This window comes from Erinaceus europaeus, chromosome 12, assembly GCF_950295315.1.
Source record: "Erinaceus europaeus chromosome 12, mEriEur2.1, whole genome shotgun sequence".
In the NCBI taxonomy this organism is placed as follows: domain Eukaryota; kingdom Metazoa; phylum Chordata; class Mammalia; order Eulipotyphla; family Erinaceidae; genus Erinaceus; species Erinaceus europaeus.
Window position 1 is genome coordinate 90,914,727 of NC_080173.1, and position 14,082 is coordinate 90,928,808.

At 38.9% G+C, this 14,082-nt stretch overlaps 1 protein-coding gene across 6 annotated transcripts in view; it reads left to right on the forward strand.

The window, feature by feature from the left end:
* MYOCD (myocardin) overlaps window positions 1-14,082 on the forward strand; it is a 134,018-nt gene that overhangs the window by 44,058 nt on the left and 75,878 nt on the right. For 2 of the 6 annotated variants that reach the window (XM_060204443.1, XM_060204440.1), the window contains exon 2: window positions 2,727-2,792. In XM_060204443.1, the coding sequence (XP_060060426.1) occupies window positions 2,727-2,792 (66 nt within the window). Of the gene's footprint in view, window positions 1-2,726; window positions 2,793-11,662; window positions 11,835-14,082 lie in introns of those variants that run through there. The other 4 variants (XM_060204445.1, XM_060204444.1, XM_060204441.1 and 1 more) reach the window with 4 other exon arrangements.

Here is a 14,082-nt window from a genome sequence, read left to right on the forward strand (position 1 = left end):
ACATTTTTTCTTTATTAGGAGGATGAATGGTTTACATTTGACTGTAATATATAGTAGTTTGTACACATGTAACATTTCTCAGTTTTCCACATAACTGTCTAAGTAGGCCCTCTTCCATCATGATGTTCCAATTATAGTACAAGTTATTATTATTATTAATTTTAATGTATTTTATTTATAAAGTGGAAACACTGACAAGACCATAGGATAAGAGGGGTATAATTCCCACCACCAGAACTCTGTATCCTGTCCCCTCCCTTGATAGCTTTCTTATTCTTTAACCCTCTTGGAGTATGGATCCAAGGTCATTATGGGATGCAGAAGGTGGAAGGTTTGACTTCTGTAATTGCTTCCCCGCTGAACATGGGCGTTGACAAGTCTATGTATCCTCCCAGCCTGTCTCTCTTTTGCCCTAGTGGGGCAGGGCTCTGAGAAAGTGGGGTCATCTGCCCAGGGAAGTCTGGTTGGCATCATGGTAGCATCTGGAACCTGGTGGCCCAGTTAAGACCTAGGCCCTCTTTTTACCTTTTTTTTTTTTTCCTTTCCTCATATTTGATAGAAAAAGAGATAAATTGAGGAGGGATAGAAAAAGAGAGACAGCTGAAGCACTGTTTCCCCACTTTCCCCACAATTAGTAAAGTGTGTGCTCTACCACCTGGCCCCTAGACCCTCAAGTTTTATCTATGTCTATTATTTGTCAGAATTTCCTTCCTGTAGTCCAGGAGGAGGTGCAGTGATAAAGCTTTGGACTCTCAAGCATGAGGTCCCAAGTGAGTTCGATCCCCAGCAGCACATGTGCCAGAGTGATGTCTGGTTCTTTCTCTCTCCTCCTATCTTTCTCATAAATAAATAAAAAAAATTTTTTTAAAGAATTTCCTTCCTTCTTAAGGCTAATGTTTTCTTGGAAGTTTTGTCATAATTTGTTCCTGGATTCACCCACTGATGGACACATGAGTTACTTCTACCTCTTGGTTATTGTGAATGAGGTTGCTGTGGATGATGAGTCTAGAAACATCTTTACAAATTCTTAGCATCCAAATTGTTTTTGGATATATGCTCAAAAGAAGTGAGATTGCTGGATCATACCATAGTTCCATCTTTAATTTTCTGAGGAAATCCCTTCTTGTCTGCCATATTTAATTTTCTGAGGAAATCCCTTAATGTCTCCCACATTTGACGTTCCCACCAGCATTATAGGAGGAATCTGATTTCTTCAGTCCTGGCTGTTTTCTGAGTTTTTATCGTAGTCATCATAATGAGTGTGAGATGTCTTTTTTGCTTTATTTTATTTTATTTGTTTCAAAGATATTTATTTATTATTGCATAGAGACAGAGAGAAATGACTGATTTCACCTTATACCATCAGGTTCCAGTATCATGTCAAGTTCCAATATGAAGGATTCTTGATGAGCTTTGCAAGCACTCATATATGTTGAGATGTAGCTTAGTTTTCCAATATCCAATCCCATACCATTTTTTTCTACCTCTTAGATTACTCATAGTTCCAATCACTGAAGAATTCTGTCAATTTTCAATTGCAGGCATTGATTTTTTAAACTATCATTTCTGTAATTTCTCGTGTCAAGTCTGTACTGAGTCTGCCATCTTAAAATAGAAAAGCAATAGTTTTTCTGCTAAAAAATATAGACATAGGAAGTATAAAGTAGAAATTAACCTCTAAAGATAGACTTCAGCATGTACTAGAATTTTAATGTTATTGAGATAATATTACAAATCAGTTAGCAAAGAAAGTTCCCTAGTAAACTGTAGTTGTATGTAGTTTGCCAGTTATTTGGAATAGATTAAAATTATACCCTAAGCCTCAAAGCATACATCACATTTCACATCTAGGACACATCATGATCAACGTCAAAGAATGTGAAACAAAGTGGTTGGCGTTGGGCACAGGGAGAGATGAAACTGGATTGGAGAAGAGATGTTATGTGAAGAAGAGAATTTCTGTAGTGCAAAGGCCTTCATATCCTAAGAAACTATGGTAGAGCATCCTGGCAGAGCAGATAAAGTTTCGGGCTTGAAATGTCCTGAATTTAATCTCAGGCATAGCATATGCTAGATTGGTGTTTTGGTTCCTTTCTGTCTATCTATCTCTACTTCTACATATCTGTCTCTCTATAAATAAAATATTTTTTAAAAAGAAACCACTGTAAGATACTATATAAAATATCTTTGTGAAAAATATAAATTTGGTATAGTTATTCTGGTGTACTTCAAAAAGTTAGCCTACTGGTAAAGATACAAGATGGTGATGATGATGATGATGATGATTTTGGAAATTACAGAGAAAGGTATAGTTTCAAGAGATTAAAAGAGCTCTTGAAGACCAGATTCTTTAGAGGAAAATGTATTCCAAATAGATGATGGTACTTAACAGACCAAATAAAGTTAGAAAAAAAATCATCTATGACTTCTGTGAATAGAAGAGTCAGAGCATGATACTATGAAAATAACGCACTTCACAAATGAGGCAAGAGTCCTAATCCCAGTTTGTCATCTGCTTGCTAAAAACCTCCAAACCCCTCTGAGCCCCTCTCGTTCTTCTTCTCTACATTTACAGTAAAAATAAAGAAAATGTCTCACACTCTCAGAAGTGTACTAAAAATAAAATGAGAAGCATTTTGCAGGGGGAAAAAAAAAGAGTATGATGCAGAATAAGCGATGGTGATTATATCTAGTGCATCTCACAAACTAACACTTCCTTTTCTAAGTTTTGCAGTTACGACTTCAACAAAGAAGAACCCAAGAACAGCTGGCTAACCAAGGCATAATACCCCGTGAGTATTGGGCTCTTATTGACTGATAGATTGCAAAAGGCAATGATTAGCGGGAGAGGGAAAAGTGGGAGACTGGAAAACACTTCAGAGCACTGGTCATTCATCTCCCAACTCCTGATTGACTCTATCTATCAAGAGGAATCCTAGATGTTGGATGTTTGATCCCAGATTCTATTCAACTCCAAGGGTTTCTTTACAGGTTGTTGCATTTTCCTTTAAGGTAAACACAATTCACTATGGGCAACCCTCACCCTCACTGGCTCTCAGAATTGGATATCATCAATAGTCTCTCTGGAATCAGCGGGCACACCATGTTTTCTCACTGCCTCAGTTTCACTTCTGCCAGGACATTTGAACTCACGATTTATTCAGTATGGTTAAACATTACCTCTGTGAAAGATTGAACAGCTATGCCATCTTAACATGCATGCTATAATATTGAACTACTGGCCATTATCTGAGTCAAATTCTGTTTAGGAAGATATATTCGAAGTTTTCTGCCATTTTATCAATAAAAGATAACTTTATCATTTTAAGAAATAGAGGAAAGGTAAAGAAGGCCTAGGTAAAGAATGTCCTAGGTAAAGAAGGCATTAACAGTTTAAGCACCTTTATGCCATTCTACTTAGCTTCCTTTCCCAGTAAGATTCAGAAGTCAAAATCCATAATCCAATAGCAAGCAGACATTTGTTCTTGATAAAATATCTTGCTGTTAGTAATATTGTAGCCACATGATCCAAGGTTTAATAAATATTAAGTGAAGGATTTTTCCCCCACTTCTTTTTCTGTAATCCAAAAGTAGATGCTTAATATGCTTAAATTCTATAAACAGTAAACAGCAGTTGAGTTTTCAGTGAAACCATCTTTTTTTAATATTTATTTATTCCCTTTTGCCCTTGTTTTATTGCTGTAGTTATTATTGTTGTTGTTACTGATGTCGTTGTTGTTGGATAGGACACAGAGAAAAGTGGAGAGAGAAGGGGAAGACAGAGAGGGGTAGAGAAAGATAGAGACCTGCAGACCTGCTTCACCACCTGTGAAGGGACTCCTCTGCTTGTGGGGAGCTGGGGGGGGGGCTCGAACTGGGATCCTTAGGCCAGTCCTTGCGCTTTGCGCCAAGTGCGCTTAACCCACTGCACTACCGCCCAACTCCTAAACTATCTTTTTTTAAAGATGTAATAAGGGCAGAATATACAGTACACCTGGACACTTAAACGTTTCTGTGAGCAGTATTACAGCTGCTGGGGGACACCAAAGAAATGAATCTTAGTGTTTCCTGTCTCACCTTAGCCGGCCTGCCTGCCAAGGTACAAGACTCAGAGGAGAAACTAAAGGTCTGCAGAGTTCAGAACCTTTGAGTAGAAAGTCACTGCAAGTTGAGCAGGCTAGTCTTTTTTTTTTTTTAATCATGTTCTTCATACTTAGAGGCTAACCTTTATAATCACTGTCTGGAAGAATTATTCACTAAGAGTGGATTGTGAGTGAGTGTGAATCCAATAAATCTTCCAGGTGACCACAATCTATTACCACTGCTGCTCTTGAATATATGATAAGTGCATCTATTTGAGCAGTTGAAATAAGCTGTCCCCACACTGGTGTTTCTTTTCTTTCTTTCTTTCTTTCTTTCTTTCTTTCTTTCTTTCTTTCTTTCTTTTTTTCTTTCTTTCTTTCCTTCTTTCTTCCTTCCTTCCTTTCTTCCTTCCTTCCTTCCTTTCTTTCTTTCTTTTAATCTTTATTGATTTATTAGGTAGAGACAACCAGAAATCAAGAAGAAGGAGGAGATAGAGAGGAAGAGAGACAGAGGCACAGGCAACATTGCTTCACCACTTGAGAAGCTTTCCCCTTTCAGATAGGGACTGGGGGCTTGAACCTAGGTCCTTGTGCATTGTAGCATGTGCCCTCCAGCAGGTGTACCACCACCCAGCTCCCCCACAATGGTGTTTCTTTAATTGAATTCTGGAAAAGCAAACTAAGTAGACAGATCCAAGACCTTCCTGTCAGTCGAACTGTATACGACTGATTTGAAGTTCAGTATGTGTTTAAATACTTTCAAGTCATGTCTTACATTTGCAAAACAATAAATTTATTCTTGAGGTGAATGAAGCTCAATTCCTGGGACTCAGTAAAAGCACCAATGAAATATTGACAAGACCATAGGATAAGAGTGGCACCATTCCACACAATTCTTACCACTAGACTCTGTATGTCACCGTCCCCACCCCCCATTGGAAGCATTCCTATTCTTTATCTCTCTGGGAGCATGGACCCAGGATCACTATGGGGTGCAGAAGGTAGAAGGTCTGGATTCTGTAATTGCTTCTCTGCTGGACATGGGCGTTGGTAGGTTGATCCATACCCCCAACCTGTTTCTGTCTTTCCCTAGTGGGGCAGGGCTCTAGGGAGGTGGGGTTCCTGGACATACTGGTGAGATCGTCTGCCTAGGGAAGTCAAGTTGGCGTCATGGTAGCCTCTGCAACTTGGTGGCTGAAAAAGCATTAAAATATAAAGCAGAATAAATTGTTTAATAATCAGGAACCTGAAGGCAAGAATATAGCAGATGAGATCGGGAGTCTCCATTTTGGAAAAAGCTAGTAGGTCTATTTTAGGTATATTCCAAGAGGCCCATGGCTTTATTAATTTTTGCCTGGGACTCAGTAAAAACACCAGATAGATATAGGAATTATCCCAATGATATATTTCTTAAAAACACTTCTATGTAAACTGTATAAATCAAATGTCCATTTGTGTAGTAGGACTTGTTAGAGATCTAATGTTTTTTTCTGTAGCTTTCCAGAATCAAGTAGTGTACATACTGATGAAATACGGTTTGACAGAATTTTCACACCCATAGTTCACTTTGTCATAAAGATAATTTTGGATTAAAGTCATCTGAGTAAAAAATAAATTATTCTTTTCTTTTAGTTCAGCAAAGTGATACAGCGTAATTAAACACCATCAGTTTTTCTAGCTCATAGCCACTTCTCAATTGGACTGCCCATGGACGTGATTTCTGCCACAGTAAGACTAGAGCAAACATATGATTACAGGTCCAGCCAGGATAGAACTTTATTACTTAGCGCTTATCAGAAGATGAGATAACAAATAAATTTATCCACTTGCTAATAGATTAAAGAGATACTATATTCTTTTTTTAGCCCAGAAAGAGATTAAACAGGTATTCTAAGGACCGGGTAGGGTGCACCTGGTTAAGTGCCCATGCTGCAATGCTCAAACACCTGGGTTCAAGCCCCTAGCCCCCATCTGCAGCACTGAATTTTCACAAGTGGTAAAGCAGGTCTGCATTCTCTCTCTCTCTCTCTCTTTCTCTCTCTCTCTCTCTGTCTCTGTCTCTGTCTGTCTCTCTCTGTCTCTACTAGAGTTCTGCTCAGCTCTGGCTTAGGTATGGGGGATTGATCTTGGGACTTGGGAGCCTCAGGCAAGAGAATATTTTTGCATGACTATTATACTATCTGCCTTCACTCTTGTTCACTCTCAATTTGTCTCTAATATATAAAATCAAATTAAAAATAAGCAGGCAGTCTAAATAAAGTTCAAAGACGCACACCTGAACATAAAGGTAGGTATGTAAATGCAACTGATAGGAAGAAGAAAAGAATATTTTTTTTTTGTTAATTTCTGCTTTGCGTTTCTACTTCTTTTTTTTTTTTTACATGCATAACATTCCCCAGATTCCCATTTAGCAATACAACCCCCACTATTTCATTCATCATTTTTCATGGACCTGTATTCTCCCCACCCACCCACCCACCCCAGAGTCTTTTACTTTGGTGTAATACTCCAATTCCATTTCAGGTTCGACTTGTGTTTTCTTTTCTAATCTTGTTTTTCAACTTCGGCCTGAGAGTGAGATCATCCCGTATTCATCCTTCTGTTTCTGACTTATTTCACTCAACATGATTTTTTCAAGGTCCATCCAAGATCGGCTGAAAACGGTGAAGTCACCATTTTTTACAGCTGAGTAGTATTCCATTGTGTATATATACCACAACTTGCTCAGCCACTCATCTGTTGTTGGACACCTGGGTTGCTTCCAGGTTTTGGCTATTACAAATTGTGCTGCCAAGAACATATGTGTACACAGATCTTTTTGGATGGGTGTGTTGGGTTCCTTAGGATATATCCCCAGGAGGGGAATTGCAGGGTCATAGGGTAGGTCCATTTCTAGCCTTCTGAGAGTTCTCCAGACTGTTCTCCACAGAGGTTGGACCAATTGACATTCCCACCAGCAGTGCAGGAGGGTTCCTTTGACCCCACACCCTCTCCAGCATTTGCTTTTTTTTTTCCAGCATACACCTTTTCTGATGTATGACATTCTCACAGGAGTGAAGTGATATCTCATTGTTGTCTTGATTTGCATTTCTCTGACAATCAGAGACTTGGAGCATTTTTTCATGTGTTTCTCGGCCTTTTGGATCTCTTCTGTGGTGAATATTCTGTCCAATTCCTCCCCCCATTTTTGGATGGGGTTATTTGTTGTCTTGTTGTTGACAACAACAAGAAGAAAAGAATATTATTGTGGTCTTCTCCATCCAATCCATTCTGTTATAAACCACACCAGACAGTGTGCAGGAAAATGTGCCAGGCGCTGCAGAAACAACAATGAGGAAGACGAGCCTTTCAAAAGACTCAATATTTTAACAGGGAGAGGTGACTAGAAACACACACAAATACAGTTCAAGGCAGAACTTGTTAACTTCCAAAGAGGACTTTAAGTTATTCACTCTGCTACTTGGCTTTTTTGAAATTGAAGGAAATAGTAAAAAGGAAGGGGGGGGGTAAATGATAGAATAGAGGGTAGAGGGGACTTGGTAGTATTGTACCCAGTTGAGAGCACAGATTACCAAGCACCAGGGCCTGGGTTCCAGTCCCTGTTCTCCATCTGCAGAGGGGACACCTCATGAAAGGTGAAGCAGGACTGTGAGTGTCTTTCTCTTTCTTTCTCTACCTCCCACTCCCTTCTCACTTTCTCTCTGTCCTATCAAATAAAAAAAAAGAAAAAGAAAAAAGAAAAAAGAAAAAAAATGGCCACCAGAAGTAATGCATTTGCCGTGCAGGCACAGAGACCCAGAGACAAACCTGGTAAGGGAAAAAAAAAAAAGAATAGAAGTTGGAATAATTATTCGTTAGAAATAACCCAGTTACAGGATTTTTTTTTTACTTTTTATTCTTAAAGATACCTTATATTGTTTACATAGATATTGGCAGAAACAGAGTTGGACCTCTCTCTTCTCATTCACTGGGCTCCACTTGTCTTTTGTAAATTTCCTCAACTAAACCTCTTTTTTTATTGATTTAGTAATGATCAACAAGACCATAGGATAAGAGGGGTACAATGCCACACAATTCCCACCACCAGAGTTCTGTATCCCATCCCCTCCATTGGAAACTTTCCTATTCTTTATCCCTCTGGGTGCATGGATCCAGATCATTACAGGGTGCAGAAGATGGAAGGTCTGGCTTCTGTAATTGCTTCTCTGCTGGACATGGGCATTGGCAGGTCGATCCACTAACTTCTTCAGAATTCTGAATCTCTTCAGAATAGTTTAAAAACCCCTTGCTCTGATTGTTTTTAACTCATCAAACTGAAGTTGAGGAGGTCTAGATTTTTCATACATCAGAAAACAAGGTCCCAAAGTGGTCTAGTGTTCTGCAAATTTGAATTGTTGGGATTTAAACCCATAGATGTGAAAATTAGCAAAATCTTACTATATCCATAAAATTTTAAGCAATTCCAGTCTTCCCCTAGATTTTAAAACTTAAGATCAAATGCCAAAACTAAAGGCTGATGACCTAGTACATTGTTAATTCTCCTTATAGCATCATCATCATCATTATTGTTGTTGTTGTTGTTGTTATTGTATGGCACAATTATTTTTAACTGGTCAATAGAAATGCTACTTGCTATTCATTTAACAGAATTAGTTTTGAGGGGTTTTTTTTTTTTGATTGGTGGTTTTTTTTTTTTAGGGCAATTCTCAAATCCCTGTACATGCCAAAGAAAAAACAAATACTACCTTTGCAAATAAATAAATATTATCCTGCCCTATTGTGGCAAAACTGAAGCCAAGACCTGTGTCTTCTGATCCTTGCATGGGGTTCTTTTCTCAAGTATTCAGAAGGAATAAATTAAGTTTTAAAAGCACTTCCCTTTTTATCAAAAACCATTTTATGACATAAAATATTCAGCTGAAATTTGGAAACATAAAGTGTGTCTGTGTGTGTGTGTGTGTGTGTGTGAGAGAGAGAGAGAGAGAGAGAGGGAGGGAGAGGGAGAGGGAGAGGTAGAGGGAGAGAGAGAGATGGAATGCCAAGGTTAGGACAATAGCTGTAGTGAGTACCATCAGATTCTACGCCTCACCATGACTAAGACTGGAAGGAAAAAAAAATCATTTAGTTAATTGTATGATGCATCTCACTTCAACTGTACACCAAGGTGATGGACAAATTATAAGGTTTCTCCACCACCAATTCCAATGCACTAAGTTATGTATAATTTTTAGTTGGGTTGTGAGATCCTTCCTTCCTCTCTCTTGGGCATGAACCCCCTGGGTTTTGAGGGGTATAATAATCACAATAATCATTGATAGATTATCTTTTACATATTATTTCTCTTCTTCCTTCCTTTCTCTATCTTTTTTTTTTTTTTTTTTTTACTATCAGGCTTATCAGGGGCACTTAGTAATAATTCCACCATTTCTGATGGCTTTCTTTTTCTCTCTCTTTTTTCCTTTTTTTTGGGGGGGGGTAGAAAAAAGAGAGAGCTAGACATGGGGAAGACAAAGAGAGAGAGAGAGATACAGACCTGCTTCACTGGCCCTGAACTTTCCTTCCCTGCAGGTAGGGACTAGGCACTCAAACCAGGACTCTTGGGAAGAGTAACGTGTGCTCTACTGGGTGTGGCGTTACCTGACCTCTATTCAGTTTTTTAATGTTTTTTATTATTGTATTTTAACGAGAGAGAACTGTTAAGGAGAGAAATAGAGAGAAAGAGAGAGACAGACTCCCAACTATGGCTTATGGTGATACTCAGAATTGAACCTGGAACCTCAGAGCTTTAGGCGTGAAAGTTTTTTGCCTAACCATTATGCTCTTTCCCCAGTCCACTTATTTCTTACATGTCTCCATTATGGGTTTAGGATTTTCACCCTTTATTTTAGTACAAAAGAAAAAGTGGGATGGGGGCAGAAGGGAGATTTCTGAGGCCAAGATAGACTTCCAAAAATAATTTTAAATGTGGGAAAAGTGTTTTCGGATCAGGAACTTGAACATAGACCAGATTCTAAGTTTGCTTCTAAATTTGTAATATCACTGGTGGAACTTACACTTTCAAAGTGAAATCCTAGTGAAACAACCACTCAAAATCAACTTTGATATACTAGTTTTTATTTGATATACAAGACTTTATTGTTTGGATCCTTTTGTAGCCTATAAATATCAAATTTGTTGTATACCTGAAACTAATGTAATGTTATCTGTCAACTTTAAAAGTGAGTTTAACTAATAAAAAAATTTAAGTGGGTTTAATGTTTGGACTTTTCTCCAAACATCATGAATTTATTTCCACTAGATCCTGTATCCACATCACAAAATGGTGAGTTCAAATTGCCCACTTCACCCCACCAACTAGAGTTCAGAGGAAATAGCTTAAGGATGCAAGCTTCTCCCAGAATTCCTACCTTCTGCATTCTATAAGGAATTTTGGTCCATACTCCCAGAGGGGGAGAAATGTTAGGAGAAGATGAATAGGGTTCTTTTAATCCCAACTCTTTCAGGACTCCAAGACCTGAGGAAGAAAAAGAAAAAAGGAAAGACATTTGGAAGTAGCAATAGGTGTAGGCATGACATAGAAAGGAATAGAAGGCAGGAAAAATGGCCAAGTATAGATATAGATAGATAGATAGATAGATAGATAGATAGATAGATAGATAGATAGATAGATAATAGTCAACCATATCTGTGACCTTAAGACAACTACTACAATTTCCAATGGAGAGAACTAGGGACACGGAGTTCTGGTGGTAGGAATGGTATAGAATTACACTCCAGTGATCTCATAATTGGTAAACCAATATTATTAGTTCACTAACAAAATATAAAAAAAAATCAAAAAGGATGCAAGCTTCTCTATTTTCTCATGGCTGTAGAACAAACTCAAGCTCCCAGACTGTCAAAGAACTTTGGGGCTTCAATCTAGCAATCCAAGAAATATCTCCTGCATATTTTTCTCCCTTACAATTATTTTCCTACTCTCATAGGTCAAATCTTAAATGACACCATTGTACCCCCATTTCCTAAGTCTTACTGTAGAAAGATGATCAGTTACGTGAATTCAGTGTGTCAAAACAATCTTAATCATAATTCAAGTATTTATTTTGCTCTGCTGCTGTGAAGAAGACCCTGTACACTAGGGAACTCAGAGATGAAGTTTCTGTCAAAGTGTTAACACTCTGATAAGAGCCTCAATTCACCAGTACTTCTACCCAGTGCTGGACAATGCCATATGGTGACATGGGAGTGGGTATTTGGAAGGATAGAAGGGAAAAGAATTTTTCTGCTTTTTCCTTCTCTTTCCCTCTGCTGTTAAATATATGTATTCAAAGGACAGAAGAAAGAATCTGTATTTTCTGTGAATAAGAGATGAGATTAGAGAAATTTTAAGAGGACCAAGGGCTCAGAGAGGATGTGGTTCTTCCCTAGAAATTCAAGGGGTGGGGGGGGGCTGGAAGCGACAACTGGCCAGATTGAAATAAATGTCTGGGCAGCTGGGTTCCATGGTCTGATCAATGTGAATGATTTTAAAGATGACAATGAGCTGTCTATGAACGGTGCTGCCTTTATTTGTTTTGCAGACTAATCCAAGCCACAGCAACCACATACTTACTGCAAAGCCTTGGTAAATTCCTGAATTCTGTGATACATCTGAATAGCAAGAAGAAAGACTGAGGCAATTCCTGTTCCCACACCACATGCAGCTTCATGATAGTTTGGAGAAGTTGACTGGGCAAAGTCTGTCTTGCTCTTGTCAGTGCATTCATCTGACTTGGCTTCTCCCTACAGCACCTTATCACACACTGTTGGCTGTTTGAGCGAAACGCGCAGCACAAGGGTTTTAATCTGTCCACTTTTCTCCTTACTTCTAAATTCTCAAATTCAGAGATAGAAAAGGATATCCTGAATTTCAAGCCAAGCTTATTTCTGCCAGCAATCTTACTATCATTTTCCCTCCTTTCCCCTCCAATTTCTTTTTCCTGTGTTTTCTTTTTCCTCCAAATCCCTATCTCTCTGGTCCATATAAACCCATAAACCAGTGCTTACAAGCATACTTAGAACTTGTCTTTGCAGTCTTCTTCCGAAAAATTGCAAAGTATTCAGAGATGTTGCATTGAAGTCTCCAGTGTACAAGCTAGAATTTTAATATTAAAATATTCCAGTAGGGGGAAAAAAACTATTATTCACCAAGCCCCAAGTCTATCATTTGGGTGCTGAACAAGCAACTTATTACCAACTTAAATAGAACATCATTTTGCAGGTGTTATCAGTTACACGTGGCTTGTGTCCCATTTGCTTGAAAGAAAAATAGTCACGATCCAATTTGTCTTTGAAAGCAGGGAAAGGGAGTCGGCAGAAGTGCAGCGGGTTAAGCGCACGTGCAAAGCAAAGCACAAGTACCAGCATAAGGATCCCGGTTTGAGCCCCGGTTCCCCACTTGCAGGGGTGTCACTTCACAGGCAGTGAAGCAGGTCTGCAGGTGTCTGTCTTTCTCTCCCCCTCTCTGTCTTCCCCTCCTCTCTCCATTTCTCTCCGTCCTAACAGTGACGACATCAACAACAATAACTACAACAACAATAAAAAGTAAATTAATTTAAAAAATTCTAAAAAATAAAAAAGCAAGGAAAAAGAAGGAAAGGCTTTGGTAAACCCATCTTTAAGTGGGGAGATGAGAACACAGAAAGACTATCAGATTTGTTCAAGGTTATACACAAAACAGATGGCAAAGCAAAGATAGAGAGCCCAGGTGGATGGTTTCCAAATTTTTATAGTCACCCAAGGCTTCTTTAATTATATTCATGACTGCCATGAATCTCATGTTGGAAAACATTTTGTCTTCAACCCAAATAACCCTGCACATATTCATTTTCAAAGCATACACCTCTGTCTTTATAAATCGATGGCAAACTTCCAACCATTTCTTTTTGACAAGAATAACCATTCCCAAACCAAGTTATCAAGATGGAAGCAGCAACAATGAGAAGTAACAATTACATGAGTTGAAATAGTTTTTCTTTGGGCAACATACCATTATTCTTCACTTTCTTAAAGTTCTGAAAACCAGTCCTAAAGATAAACTTTTTCTTCTCCTTTTTAACCTTTCTTTTTTTAAAAAAAATATTTACTTAATCCCTTTTGTTGCCCTCATTTTATTGTTGTAGTTACTATTGTTGATATTGTTGTCATTGTTGGATAGAACAGAGAGAAATGGAGAGAGGAGGGAAAGACAGAGAGGGAGAAAGTTAGACACCTGCAGACCTGCTTCACCACCCATGAAGCGACTCCCCTGCAGGTGGGGCACCTGGGGCTCAAACCGGAATCCTTACCCGGGTCGTTGTGCTTTGCACCACGTGCGCTTAACCCGCTGTGCTACCACCTAACTCCCTTTTATTAACCTTTCTATATTCCTCAGAGTCCTTGCTTAAGTCCCACTGGCCTTCCAAACTTCATGTGCATCAGAAATTAATGACTGATTCATTGAAATGCACATTCCTGGCATCCCTCCCCCAAATCTTTGAATTCTGCAATTCTGGAGTGGGACCCAAGAATGAGAATATCTGACACCCTCCCAAGTAAGACCACCGGTCCAGAAGGCACTTTGAGAATCACTGCTCTAGTTGTTGCCTTTATTTCTCCATCCTGAAGCCACTGTCCTCCCTTCAAGTCGGGTAGTTAGTGATTCCATGAAAGAAAGTGCTACCACAGACTCAATCCCACCATTGCTGACAACTGCCACCAACACCAAGCCCTCAGTCTCTGCTGGAGACCCAGGCTTTTCTACAGTGATTTCTCCTTTTTATAAGAACCCAATAGAACCCCCCGGTTTGAATTGAGAGAAAGGACTGCAGGAGGCCTATTCTTATCTCAAGATCTTTTTCTAAGTCCCAAGTAAGCAAATGTTTATACACACAGCTGACCCAAATTAGCTAGAACTGCAGGGACTGAAATAGGAATAGTCCGTAACTAAACTTTTGAGGCGAGAACATGAATTCCCTGGTGA